The following is a 13,310-nucleotide window of genomic DNA, read 5'->3' as shown; positions in this document are numbered from 1 at the left end:
GCTGTTCAGTAAACGAGAGGCACATAATCAAGAAGTTGAATGTTATAAATGAGATTTTTAACACACATTGTTCTTCAATGCAAGAGGGTGGGGGAGGAAGCATGCAAGATTCTTTGTGAGCACTATGACTTGGACTGAGCGGTCGGATTTGATGTAGCAGATGAGATCAATGTGAATGTGAAGGAGCCACAGATAGAGAGGGAAAAACCTAGGAGAGGAACAGAGCACAGGAATGTGGCTGCAGAGAACATTCATTCCTGAGCAGGACATGTTGGACACTGGTGCAGCAAATTAGAGGTTGATGCAGACGTTGTGGAATATCTGAGTTATCAAAATGTAAATTGCCATCCATGAACTTTGACACTCTTCCGTGCTATAAGTAGATCAATAATCTAACAACTTGATTGTATCTTTATATAGTTATAGCCACCTCTGAATGAATTTAGGAAAATTCAAGGCAATTCTTCTTAACAAGGATATGCCTCTTTCATTACACTGAAACCTGAAACATGCCTAACCTGTGTGATAAACTCACTACCAACTATTTTTTAAATAGTTAATGAAAGAACTGTGGGATTTTAGTTCTGTACCTTTACTTAAAAGAGTGCAGTTTGCTAGTCACACTTTATGCCTTCAAACGACGCGCGTGTGTGTGTGTGTGTGTGTGTGTGTGTGTGTGTGTGTGTGTGTGTGTGTGTTTTGCAAAATTGCATTATTTGGTGAAAAATTATACCAAAGTCTGTATAATACATTGAATGTATGTTTTCTATTGTATGTGTTACAGCATTCAGGAAACTTATATTCAATGTTCCATGAAACATGAAAATAACTTGAGTAATGAACTGGGCTGTGTATGGGAAACAAGCATAATATGAAGTGTACCTAATAACCTGTGTGAGAAGGTACATTAAACATTGGTTTGCTTTTGTACAACACAGCTGTCTTCTTTGTGGAGGAGAGGTGAAAATAACCTTGAGACACCACATCCTTCATAAAACATTAAGGAAATAATAACTGAATATTTTAAAGGCTTGTCATAAAATATTCAAAGAGAAAGTGGTTGAAAATAACTGTATGATGAATTGTGCCATTTAAGACATAATTGCGACTGGCACTAGCATAAAATACACAAAAGCTGCAAAAACAAGAGCAGTTAAAAGTTAATATTAATTTTCAGATACTGGAAAATAAATGTTCAGTGTAGGTAACACAGGATTCTCTCTTTCTCTTCTTTTGCTTCTCTGCCAATGAGTGGAACTCAAACAGTCCCATGGTGTGTATTGATTTATTTCCTCCTCCTGCTGCCTTTCTCGTTGTTAATGTGAAAGGTGTCAACACTTACATTCATCAGGTAATAGTAGACTGGAGGCTGTGTGCATCTTCTAACTATCTTCATTGATAGCAGATGTTGAAATATTGGTTTGCATTTTGAGAATTAGGCCTCTGAATATAAATTAAAACCCTTGCCCTCCAACACTTGAAAGAGCATTCCAGACACCACCTTCATAAATTGTCCAAACCTTCAATTGACATCCTTCTCACATTTCATAGCACCACTACCTGCCACCTGTTACCCTACCCACAGTGAACCCCTTGTCAGACTCTCAAAACACCCAGACCATGCCTAGCGGACCTTTTCAGTTTGCCACATCCACAAAAACTCCCTTCCGGCACTTCACAAAATTTAGAACCCTAACAAACTCAAACTGTTGCTAACATGTCCACCAAAAACCTCAATTCCATAGAAGTTTCAATCCTGCCAAAGCCTACAAGCTCTGCTCTAGTGATAACATCCTAGAAGTCCAGTACAACCTCCAATCCATACTGAAGTCCTTAGGCCCATTGCAGATCCTCTTCCCTGAGTCCATCTCCCTCTTCATTCTTGTGACACCCTTACACTCACCTTCTACATGTTCTCCAAATTCCACATACCCTAGCTGTTGTAGCTGGTTAATGTGCTCCTACTAAAAGAATTTCCACTCTTGTTGATCAACGCCTCCAGCCACTGACCCAAAATGTAGCCTGACACATCAAAGATACTTACCACTTCCTTCACTGACTTGTCACCATTCCCATCCCTTTACCTCCTGGATTCTTACTTGTCACTGTTGATTCCATCTCCATATACACCAACATTCCTCTTGTCAATGACCTTGCCACTATCAGACACTTCGTCTCCAAATGTCCTTCAGACTCCAAACCCAATATTTTATTCCTCATACACCTTACCACCTATATTCTGACTCACAGATACTTTGCCTGTGAGGAGAAGGTATATAAACAAATCCACAGCACACCCACGGACACCCACATGGCACCCTCCTACGCCAAACTTTTTATGGGCCTTCTAGAGGAAATGTTTGTATCTTCCCAAAAACCCAAACCCCTTGTGTAGTTCAGGTTCATTGATAATAGGTTCATGATCTGGACTCGGGGCCAAGACACCTTGTACTCATTCTTCCACAATCTCAACAGCTTCTCTCCCATCTGTTTCACCTGGTCCTCCTCAACTCAATGTACCACCTTCTTGGTCATAGACCTCAACCTCTCTGATGGCTCCATCTACATCTCTGTCCACATTAAACCCACTAACCACCAACTTCATGATAACTGTAATCCCTTCTATGCCAAAAAATCTCCCCCATACAGTCTGGTCATCCACGGATGGCATATCTGCAGTGACGAGAACTCCCTTGTGCAGTAGGCTCAAGGTCTCACAAGGGCCTTCACAGACAGGCACTGCTCCCAAAACCCAGTCTGCAAACAATTTCCCGTGCCGTATCCTGACACCACCCCCAAGAATTAACTACAAAAGGAAGGCTTAGGCTTTCTATCATCATGCCTTGAAATTAGGGACATCGTACTAAAGATTCTTTTCAACCATCTTGAAGTGGCATTCTGTCGCCCACCCAACCTTCACAACATCCTGGTCCATCCGTATGCCACTCCCACTCTCAACTCCTTGCCACAGGGATCATATATGTGTGGAAGATACAGGTACAAGACCCATCCATCACCTCTGCTACAGTCCTGTCACAGGCTTAACCTACCCCATCAGAGGCAGGGCTACCTGTGAAAGCAGCCATGTCATATACCAACTGTGCTGCAATCAGTGCATAGTTTTTTATGTCAATATGACAGCTAACCAGCTGTTCACCAGATGAATGGCCCCCACCAAACTGTGACCAAAAATGAAGTTAACTGCCCAGTGGCACAACATGCACGATTTCAGTGGCTACTTCACAATCTGGGCCATCAGGACCCTCCCCTCCACCACCTTCTCTGAATTATGCAGATAGGAGTTCTGCTTGCAACACATCCTTTGCCTCTGTAACCCTTCTGGCTTTAATCTCTGTTAACCCATTGTCCCCACATCCTCCACCCAACAGTTTCCCTTCTTCCATCCTGTCGCCCCCTCGCAGTCCACATCTCCCTCTACCGAAATGCAATCCTGACATTGTCTGTCTTGCTGGCTCACTGTAGGGGCATGTTCTCATTTGCATGTGCATTTGCATCTCCCTCTCCCTCCCTCCCCCACTGTGTGTGTGTGTGTGTGTGTGTGTGTGTGTGTGTGTGTGTGTGTGTGTCTGGGGGGGGTTGACATACTGTTGGTTCTTATGCAGTCATAACCATTTCTCTTTCCTCTTCCCCCTTGCTAGTATGTTTCCAGGCGGATGATGATGGTAATTAGTGTTATAGTTATGCCTTTTTACCCAGACATTAATCATAAATTATTACAGAAGAGAATAAATTCTTAATGTTATATAATGCCATACCTTTAATAAGATTTGTTTCTCTCTTTCTCATTTTATAGGAATTAGGACTTATAAGAAAACCAGCCTCTTTCATGACAAGCATATGTGACGAGAGGGGCCAGGAGCTGATCTACGCAGGAATGCCAATCAGCAGTGTAAGTTATCTTCCAAAACACACTATTCTTTTAACTATTGTGTTGCAGTATATGTTGTCTCTCTATGATTTTCTTTTTATATCACAGCAAACCTTGAGTGTAGAGAACTATAGGGAAAATACTTGTCACTATCTCTGCTTGGTGACTTTATTAATGAAGTGCTGGGCCCTGTACTTGGTTTTGTGAATCCAGGAAATCACCAGTTCAGAATGACTTTTTATGTAACAGTAAAATGAAGTTCTGCATTCCCAGTCCTTACTAAATTTGAGTATTTTGTTGGAAAAGATTTAAAATGAGTTTTGTAGAGGGACATTTAGCTGTGCACCATTTTACCCACTGGGTGAATGGAGATCATTTGGTTACCTGCACAGGTTGTTGGGGTCATTATGACTGAAAAGATATGCTCGTTACTGAGTGATTCTGTTATGTTTTGTTAGGAAAAATGATGTCACTGTAGGAAGTTTGTTCCCCATCATGGCTGTCAGTAAAGGATCCCTATGTGTTGTCTTTACTTTGTTTTAGACTTCTCATTTTGAAAATACTCTCCAAGCCTTACTATTACACATTGACAATATTACAACAGATATATGGGTGCCTAAGGTTGGACTTGGGAAATAGCTTAATGTTTTAACAAGTAAAAACAAATTTGCACCAACTTTAACTACTCACATCTGCTTGCTTTTGAATTTTCCAGAATTGTGTTCTATGTTCATATTCTTATGTTGAAAGTCATATGAGACTATTAGGTCTCTTATTTGAGTACCTGAGTTAGGAGATATGATAAACCCCAGTTTCACTAACCTGTCAGTTGATCCATGGCCAATTATTGCTATGTATCAATAGTTATTAGATTTTCATTTAAATATTTTTGTCACTATTTTGAAGGCTTGATTGGTTGGACAGAAGTGACTGATTAAAGTATGTTATCAAATATTAACTTCTCATTTCACAGTTAACCTTCCAGTTTGTCAGTTACATCACCACCAGTCTTCAGTACCATTAGTTACAAGGGCCGTTCAGAAAGTAACCTCCGGTTGATTTAAAAAAATACACCAAGTTAAATAAAAATATTTTAATATATACATCTTACAACTACATCTTTGCACTATTTTTCTACATAGCCTCCATAGCGATTGAGGCACTTATCGTATCTCTTCACAAGCTTTGAAATTCCTTCTGCATAAAAATCACCCGCTTGTGCCTGGAGCCAGCCTGTGACCGCATCTTTGAGCTCTTCGTCGTCATCAAACCGCTGTGACCCGAGCCATTTCTTCAAATGCATGAAGAGGTGATAATCACTTGGCGCCAGGTCTGGGCTGTAAGGTGGATGGTTGATAACGTCCCACTTGAAGAACTCAAGAAGGGCCGTTGTTCTGCGAGCAGAGTGAGGACGGGCGTTATCGTGCAAAAAAACGATACCGGAAGTCAGCATACCACGGCGTTTGTTCTGTATAGCCCGTCGTAACTTTTTTATTGTTTCACAGTACACGTCTTGATTAATGGTCGTACCACGTTCCATGAATTCAACCAACAACACCCCTTTGGCATCCCAAAACACCGTTGCCATCAGTTTTCTGGCAGAAAAATCTTGCGAGGCTTTTCTTGGTTTGGTAGGCGAATTTGAATGTGCCCACATCTTTGATTGTTCTTTTGTCTCAGGGTTCACGTACTTAATCCAGGTTTCGTCACCGGTCACGATTCTGTTTAACAATGGTTCTCCTTCGTCCTCATAACGTGACAGAAAGTCTAATGCAGAGGCCATTCTTTGAGTTTTGTGGTGGTCGGTAAGAATTTTGGGCACCCATCGTGCACAGAACTTACGGTAACCCAACCTTGCTGTCACTATCTCATACAAGAGAGTCTTAGAAATCTGTGGAAAACCAGTAGACAACTCCGACATTGAGAAACGTCGATTTTCATGAACTTTTGCATCAACTGTCTGAACGAGTTCGTCAGTCACCAATGATGGTCTACCACTCCTCTCTTCATCATGAACGTTTTCTCGTCCACTTTTAAATAAACGTACCCATTCACGGACAACTCCTTCACTCATAACTCTTGGTCCGTACACGGCACAAAGCTCACGATGAATAGCTGCTGCAGAATATCCTTTGGCTGTAAAAAACCTAATGACAGCATGCACTTCACATTTGGCGGGGTTTTCTATTGCAGCACACATTTCAAACTGCCACAAAAACTAAACTAGCGCAGGTACGATGTTCACTCGACCACGGCTTGATGCCGACTGACCTGTTGAGTGCGTGAACGCACAGATGGCGTCGCTACTCCCCCCACAACCCGCACTGTGACCAATCGGAGGTTACTTTCTGAACCGCCCTCGTATATTGTTACACTGTTGACTTTTCAACAATCATGCATGAATAAGGAGCCTATCAGAGAAGGAAATCTGAAGTCAAAAGGTGCTCTTTACTGTCAACTGAAGTATAATGGCCAGGTGTAGTTCTGCAGGTTGGAAGCTTGTATGGAGCACATTGTGACACATTGCAATATTTACTTCCTCGTACATCTCTGCTGAGGAGAAAGATCTTGTGTCATTGGGAGAATAATTACAAAAAGTTATTTGTGAACCTCACCCAACCATCAAAAGGAAAGATCTTGCATTTACTTGGCTAAGGGATGACCATTGGAGAACTACATATGGCTCAACTTCGTTTGGACAACCAGAGTGCAGCAATTGGGTTGCACTGTACATGTGCATCTCACTTTTTTTCATCATACTCTGATATGACTGCAGACTTGTTTCTAGTTACAGATTTGCCATCCAGTTTATGTGATGGTGGGACTAAGGTGAATGTATTTGCAGTTTAGTGTGATATCTAAATTTATAGGGAAAAGGTGTTCTAGTAGGTCTATCATATAAAATGTGTTGTATTAATTTCATACATCTATTTGTGTTGTCCTGTCAGAGTTTGCAGAGTTTGTTCTCTCTCTCAAAAGAGCTCATTACTGATGACAGGCTGTTAATCCCTAATCTTCTGTCATTTTCAGACCTAACATTTGTTTTTTATGGTAACTTCACTACTTGGAGTATATAGGAGCTGTATGAAATAGTCTAATCACTGTTGGTATATTTCCAGGTTCTGAAGCAAAATTTGGGAATTGGAGGAGTGATATCTCTGTTGTGGTTTCAACGATGTTTACCAGCATATGTGTGCAAGTACTTTGAAATGTGTCTGATGATAACAGCTGATCATGGACCAGCAGTTTCTGGTGCTCACAACACCATTGTCTGTGCTCGTGCTGGTAAAGATTTGGTATCTTCTGTTGTTTCTGGACTCTTGACCATTGTAAGTATAGTATTTTTTTCTTTTATTCTCTTACATTTTATTGATTACATTATCTAGAATATTAATATTATTGGTTACATTGAGGTTGCCATTTACTCATTCACTTACACAGTTGCAAATACTTTTCTCATTAGATATAGTATACTACGTGTGGAAATTTCAAGGGTGTTGAGAGATTGTTAATATGTAGTCAGTGATAAACTATATTTTATATCATTAACTGTCTCTAATATATGAATTACATCTACATACATACTGCACAAGCCACTGTACAGTGCGTGGTGGAGGGTACAGTGTACTGCTACTAGTCATTTCTATCCCTATTCCACTTGCAAATAAGGCAGGGGAAAAACAACTACCTAAAAGCTTCCATATTGGCTTCCGTCCAGGGATTCCCATTTGAGTTCACAAAGCATCTTCATAATCCTTGCATAATGATTGAACGTACCAGTAACAAATCTAGTAGCATTCCTCTGAATTTTTTCAATCTGGTAGGGATCCTAGTACTCAAGAATGGGTCGCACTAGTGTTCTATATGCTGTCTCCTTTATGGATTAGCTACACTTTGCCCAAATTCTCCCAATAAAATGAATTCAAGCATTTGCCTTCCCTACTACCAACCTGGCATACTCCCTCCATTTCATATCACTTTACAACATTATCCCTAGTTGTTTAATCAGTGTGACAGTACCAAGCAGCACCCTACTAATGCTGTATTCGAACATTATGAATTTATTTTTCTGCCTCATCCTCATTAACTTGTATTTTTTCTACATTTAGAGCAAGCTGCCATTCATCACACCAACTAGAAATTCTGTCAGAGTCATCTTGTATACTCCTACAGTCACACAGTAATGACACCTCCACATACAAGTAGAGGACAAGATACAGGGTTCTGTTACTTAAAAAGTCTTCAAGCCGCTCACATGTCTTGGAACCTTGGACCTTCAGCAGTCTGCAATGGGGCATCATGTCAACACTTTCCATAAATCTGGGAGTATGGAACCTGCTTGTTGCCCTAAATCCATGGTTTGTAGGATATCATGTGAAAAAAGGGCAAGCTGAGTTTCACATGAGCAATAATTTTTAAATCTGTGTGGGTCTGTGGACAGAGGCTTTTCTGCCTTGAGGAAATTCACTGTATGCAAACTGAGATTGTGTTAAAGAATTCTGCAGCAAACTGGTGTTAAGGGTATTGGTCTGTAATTATGAGGGTCCGTTCTTTTACCTTTCTTATATGCAGGAGTCACCTGCCTTTTTTCGGACTCGCTTGGCACTTTTCTCTGTGTGAGAGATTTGCAATAGCTTAGAGCTAAGTAAGGGGCCAGTGCTGCAGAGTATTATCTATACTCTGCTCCAGCTGCCCTGAAGAATGTGGAAAATAAAGCAGGATGACTGTGCAACCGTCCTGTACATTGACCCCTGGTCTGATGAGTGACTGGCATGTTGATACATTTTCTCAGACCTGTCATTGTAGCTATCCTTGGCAGCAAATATTGCAAGATGGAGGGGAAAGTGGGTCAATCCCATTCCTGACATGTAAACAAATGAGTGACTTAGTATCCACACACAAGAAAAAATCAAAACATGCGCAGTGCACCATCAGTGAAAATTTTGATGCTTCACAAAATTGAAGGAACGTAGCCATCATCACTGAATTTTTATTCTGTGAACTGTGTGAGCTTGAGAAAATTCTTAACAGGCTCCAATTCTTGGTTTCTTGATGTTTCTTCCACAAATTTATTAAAAAAAAAGTCTGCAGCAGAAGGAATCTTATTGACTTCGCAAGACATTTGTGTTTAGAGTCTTGTGTAATGACAAGTATTTGTTTTCCTCCATTTACCTCCATTACTCTGCAGTTATATATCAAGGTCTGTCATGAGTAAAATATTTTCACAACAGTCAGTTTTGGGTGGGGTTGTTTCTGCTGGCAATCAAAAATGAATGTCTTATAAATGTTAAGTTGTGGAAGATTTCTCTTTCAGTAGACATTAAGTTTTGCAAAAATTTGCACTATTTCATGCATATTTAATTTGGTTCATGTTGGTTTTGTTAAATTTTAACATTTGCAATCGATTCCTTTGATTCTAAAATGTTAGTTCATATAACTCAAAAATTTTGTAGATGTTTAGTTTTGCAGTTTTGGCCCTCAGTTCCATTATGGAAACCAGGCTGGGATCGTTCTGACTCCCAACAGCTTTTGGAGCGAAGCCTGTACCAGCTTTTTGGGTAAGACTCTAGACCACGTGGTCAAGTGCCACCTGATCTGGCTCCTCAAATCCTGAGGTCATCTGTGCTGCTCCCAGTGCAGTTTCAGGCACTGCTGTTCTGCCAATAACAACTTAATTCATCTACATCTACATCTACATCTATACTCCGCGAGCCACCTTACGGTGTGTGGCGGAGGGTACTTATTGTACCACTATCTGATCCCCCCTTCCCTGTTCCATTCACGAATTGTGCGTGGGAAGAACGACTGCTTGTAAGTCTCCGTATTTGCTCTAATTTCTCGGATCTTTTCGTTGTGATCATCACGCGAGATATATGTGGGCGGTAGTAATATGTTGCCCATCTCTTCCCGGAATGTGCTCTCTCGTAATTTCGATAATAAACCTCTCCGTATTGCGTAACGCCTTTCTTGAAGTGTCCGCCACTGGAGCTTGTTCAGCATCTCCGTAACGCTCTCGCGCTGACTAAATGTCCCCATGACGAATCGCGCTGCCTTTCACTGGATCATGTCTATCTCTTCTATTAATCCAACCTGGTAAGGGTCCCATACTGATGAGCAATACTCAAGAATCGGACGAACAAGCGTTTTGTAAGCTACTTCTTTCGTCGATGAGTCACATTTTCTTAGAATTCTTCCTGTGAATCTCAACCTGGCGCCTGCTTTTCCCACTATTTGTTTTATGTGATCATTCCACTTCAGATCGCTCCGGATAGTAACTCCTAAGTATTTTACGGTCGTTACCGCTTCCAATGATTTACCACCTATGGCATAATCGTACTGGAATGGATTTCTGCCCCTATGTATGCGCATTATATTACATTTATCTACGTTTAGGGAAAGCTGCCAGCTGTCGCACCATTCATTAATCCTCTGCAGGTCTTCCTGGAGTACGTACGAGTCTTCTGATGTTGCTACTTTCTTGTAGACAACCGTGTCATCTGCAAATAGCCTCACGGAGCTACCGATGTTGTCAACTAAGTCATTTATGTATATTGTAAACAATAAAGGTCCTATCACGCTTCCTTGCGGTACTCCCGAAATTACCTCTACATCTGCAGATTTTGAACCGTTAAGAATGACATGTTGTGTTCTTTCTTCTAGGAAATCCTGAATCCAATCACAAACCTGGTCCGATATTCCGTAAGCTCGTATTTTTTTCACTAAACGTAAGTGCGGAACCGTATCAAATGCCTTCCTGAAGTCCAGGAATACGGCATCAATCTGCTCGCCAGTGTCTACGGCACTGTGAATTTCTTGGACAAATAGGGCGAGCTGAGTTTCACATGATCTCTGTTTGCGGAATCCATGTTGGTTATGATGAAGGAGATTTGTATTATCTAAGAACGTCATAATACGAGAACATAAAACATGTTCCGTTATTCTACAACAGATTGACGTAAGCGAAATAGGCCTATAATTATTCGCATCTGATTTATGACCCTTCTTGAAAATGGGAACGACCTGCGCTTTCTTCCAGTCGCTAGGTACTTTACGTTCTTCCAGAGATCTACGATAAATTGTTGATAGAAAGGGGGCAAGTTCTTTAGCATAATCACTGTAGAATCTTACGGGTATCTCGCCTGGTCCGGATGCTTTTCCGCTACTAAGTGATAGCAGTTGTTTTTCAATTCCGATATCGTTTATTTCAATATTTTCCATTTTGGCGTCCGTGCGACGGCTGAAGTGAGGGACCGTGTTACGATTTTCCGCAGTGAAACAGTTTCGGAACACTGAATTCAGTATTTCTGCCTTTCTTCGGTCGTCCTCTGTTTCGGTGCCATCGTGGTCAACGAGTGACTGAATAGGGGATTTAGATCCGCTTACCGATTTTACATATGACCAAAACTTTTTAGGGTTCTTGTTTAGATTGTTTGCCAATGTTTTATGTTCGAATTCGTTGAATGCTTCTCTCATTGCTCTCTTTACGCTCTTTCTCGCTTCGTTCAGCTTTTCCTTATCAGCTATGATTCGACTACTCTTAAACCTATGATGAAGCTTTCTTTGTTTCCGTAGTACCTTTCGTACATGATTGTTATACCACGGTGGATCTTTCCCCTCGCTTTGGACCTTAGTCGGTACGAACTTATCTAAGGCGTACTGGATGATGTTTCTGAATTTTTTCCATTTTTGTTCCACATCCTCTTCCTCAGAAATGAACGTTTGATGGTGGTCACTCAGATATTCTGCGATTTGTGCCCTATCACTCTTGTTAAGCAAATATATTTTCCTTCCTTTCTTGGCATTTCTTATTACACTTGTAGTCATTGATGCAACCACTGACTTATGATCACTGATACCCTCTTCTACATTCACGGAGTCGAAAAGTTCCGGTCCATTTGTTGCTATGAGGTCTAAAACGTTAGCTTCACGAGTTGGTTCTCTAACTATCTGCTCGAAGTAATTCTCGGACAAGGCAGTCAGGATAATGTCACAAGAGTCTCTGTCCCTGGCTCCAGTTCTGATTGTGTGACTATCCCATTCTATACCTGGTAGATTGAAGTCTCCCCCTATTGCAATAGTATGATCACGAAACTTCTTCACGACGTTCTGCAGGTTCTCTCTGAGGCGCTCAACTACTACGGTTGCTGATGCAGGTGGTCTATAGAAGCATCCGACTATCATATCTGACCCACCTTTGATACTTAACTTAACCCAGATTATTTCACATTCGCATTCGCTAATAACTTCACTGGATATTATTGAATTCTTTACTGCTATAAATACTCCTCCACCATTGGCGTTTATCCTATCCTTGCAGTATATATTCCATTCTGTGTCTAGGATTTCGTTACTGTTCACTTCCGGTTTTAACCAACTTTCCGTTCCTAATACTATATGCGCACTATTTCCTTCAATAAGCGATACTAATTCAGGAACCTTGCCCTGGATACTCCTGCAGTTTACCAATATTACGTTAACTTTTCCTGTTTTTGGTCTCTGAGGACGGACGTTCTTTATCAACGATGCTGATGTTCTCTCTGGTAAGCCGTCAGGTATTTTATCGTTTCGCCCAAGGGGGGGTCCCTCTAACCTAAAAAACCCCCGTGTGCACGCCACATGTACTCTGCTACCCTAGTAGCTGCTTCCGGTGTGTAGTGCACGCCTGACCTGTCTAGGGGGGCCCTACAGTTCTCCACCCAATAACGGAGGTCGATGAATTTGCAACCATTATAGTCGCAGAGTCGTCTGAGCCTCTGGTTTAGACCCTCCACACGGCTCCAAACCAGAGGACCGCGATCGACTCTGGGCACTATGCTGCAGATATTAAGCTCAGCTTGCACTCCGCGTGCGATGCTGGTTGTCTTCACCAAATCAGCCAGCCGCCGGAAGGAACCAAGGATGGCCTCAGAACCCAAGCGGCAGGCGTCATTCGTTCCGACATGTGCTACTATCTGCAGCCGGTCACACCCAATGCGTTCAATAGCTGCCGGAAGGGCCTCCTCCACATTACGGACGAGACCCCCCGGCAAGCACACCGAGTGCACACTGGCATTCTTCCCCGACCTACCCGCTATTTTCCTGAGGGGCTCCATAACCCGCCTAACGTTGGAGCTCCCTATAACTAATAGGCCCGCCCTCTGTGACTGTCGGGACCTTGCCGGAGAATCGGCCACTGGCCCAACAGGCGAGGCATCCTGTGGTGGCTCGGAAACGATGTCATCACCACTAGGAAGCACCCCGTACCTGTTGGAAAGGGGTAAGGCAGCTGCCACGCGGCCAGATCCCACCTTCGCCTTTCGGCCAGGCAGGCGCGAGCCCACCACTGTCCGCCATTCACCCTGGAGTGATGGCTGACCGGTAAGATGCTCACTGCCGGAAGACGCAGCGACATCAGGGGTTCCATGTGATTCCAAGGCCACCA

General features: G+C 42.1%; 1 protein-coding gene across 4 annotated transcripts in view; it reads left to right on the top strand.

Moving 5' to 3' along the window:
• Window positions 1–13,310, top strand: part of LOC126248678 (ATP-citrate synthase) — a 187,489-nt gene that overhangs the window by 143,590 nt on the left and 30,589 nt on the right. For all 4 annotated transcript variants that reach the window (XM_049949942.1, XM_049949943.1, XM_049949941.1 and 1 more), the window contains exons 16-17: window positions 3,815–3,910; window positions 7,009–7,218. In XM_049949942.1, coding sequence (XP_049805899.1) covers window positions 3,815–3,910; window positions 7,009–7,218 — 306 coding nt within the window. The remainder of the gene's footprint in view (window positions 1–3,814; window positions 3,911–7,008; window positions 7,219–13,310) is intronic.

This window comes from Schistocerca nitens, chromosome 3 (assembly GCF_023898315.1).
Source record: "Schistocerca nitens isolate TAMUIC-IGC-003100 chromosome 3, iqSchNite1.1, whole genome shotgun sequence".
Lineage (NCBI taxonomy): Eukaryota > Metazoa > Arthropoda > Insecta > Orthoptera > Acrididae > Schistocerca > Schistocerca nitens.
Note: the sequence above shows the minus strand (reverse complement) of the source record. Positions and strands in the feature narration are given on the sequence as shown.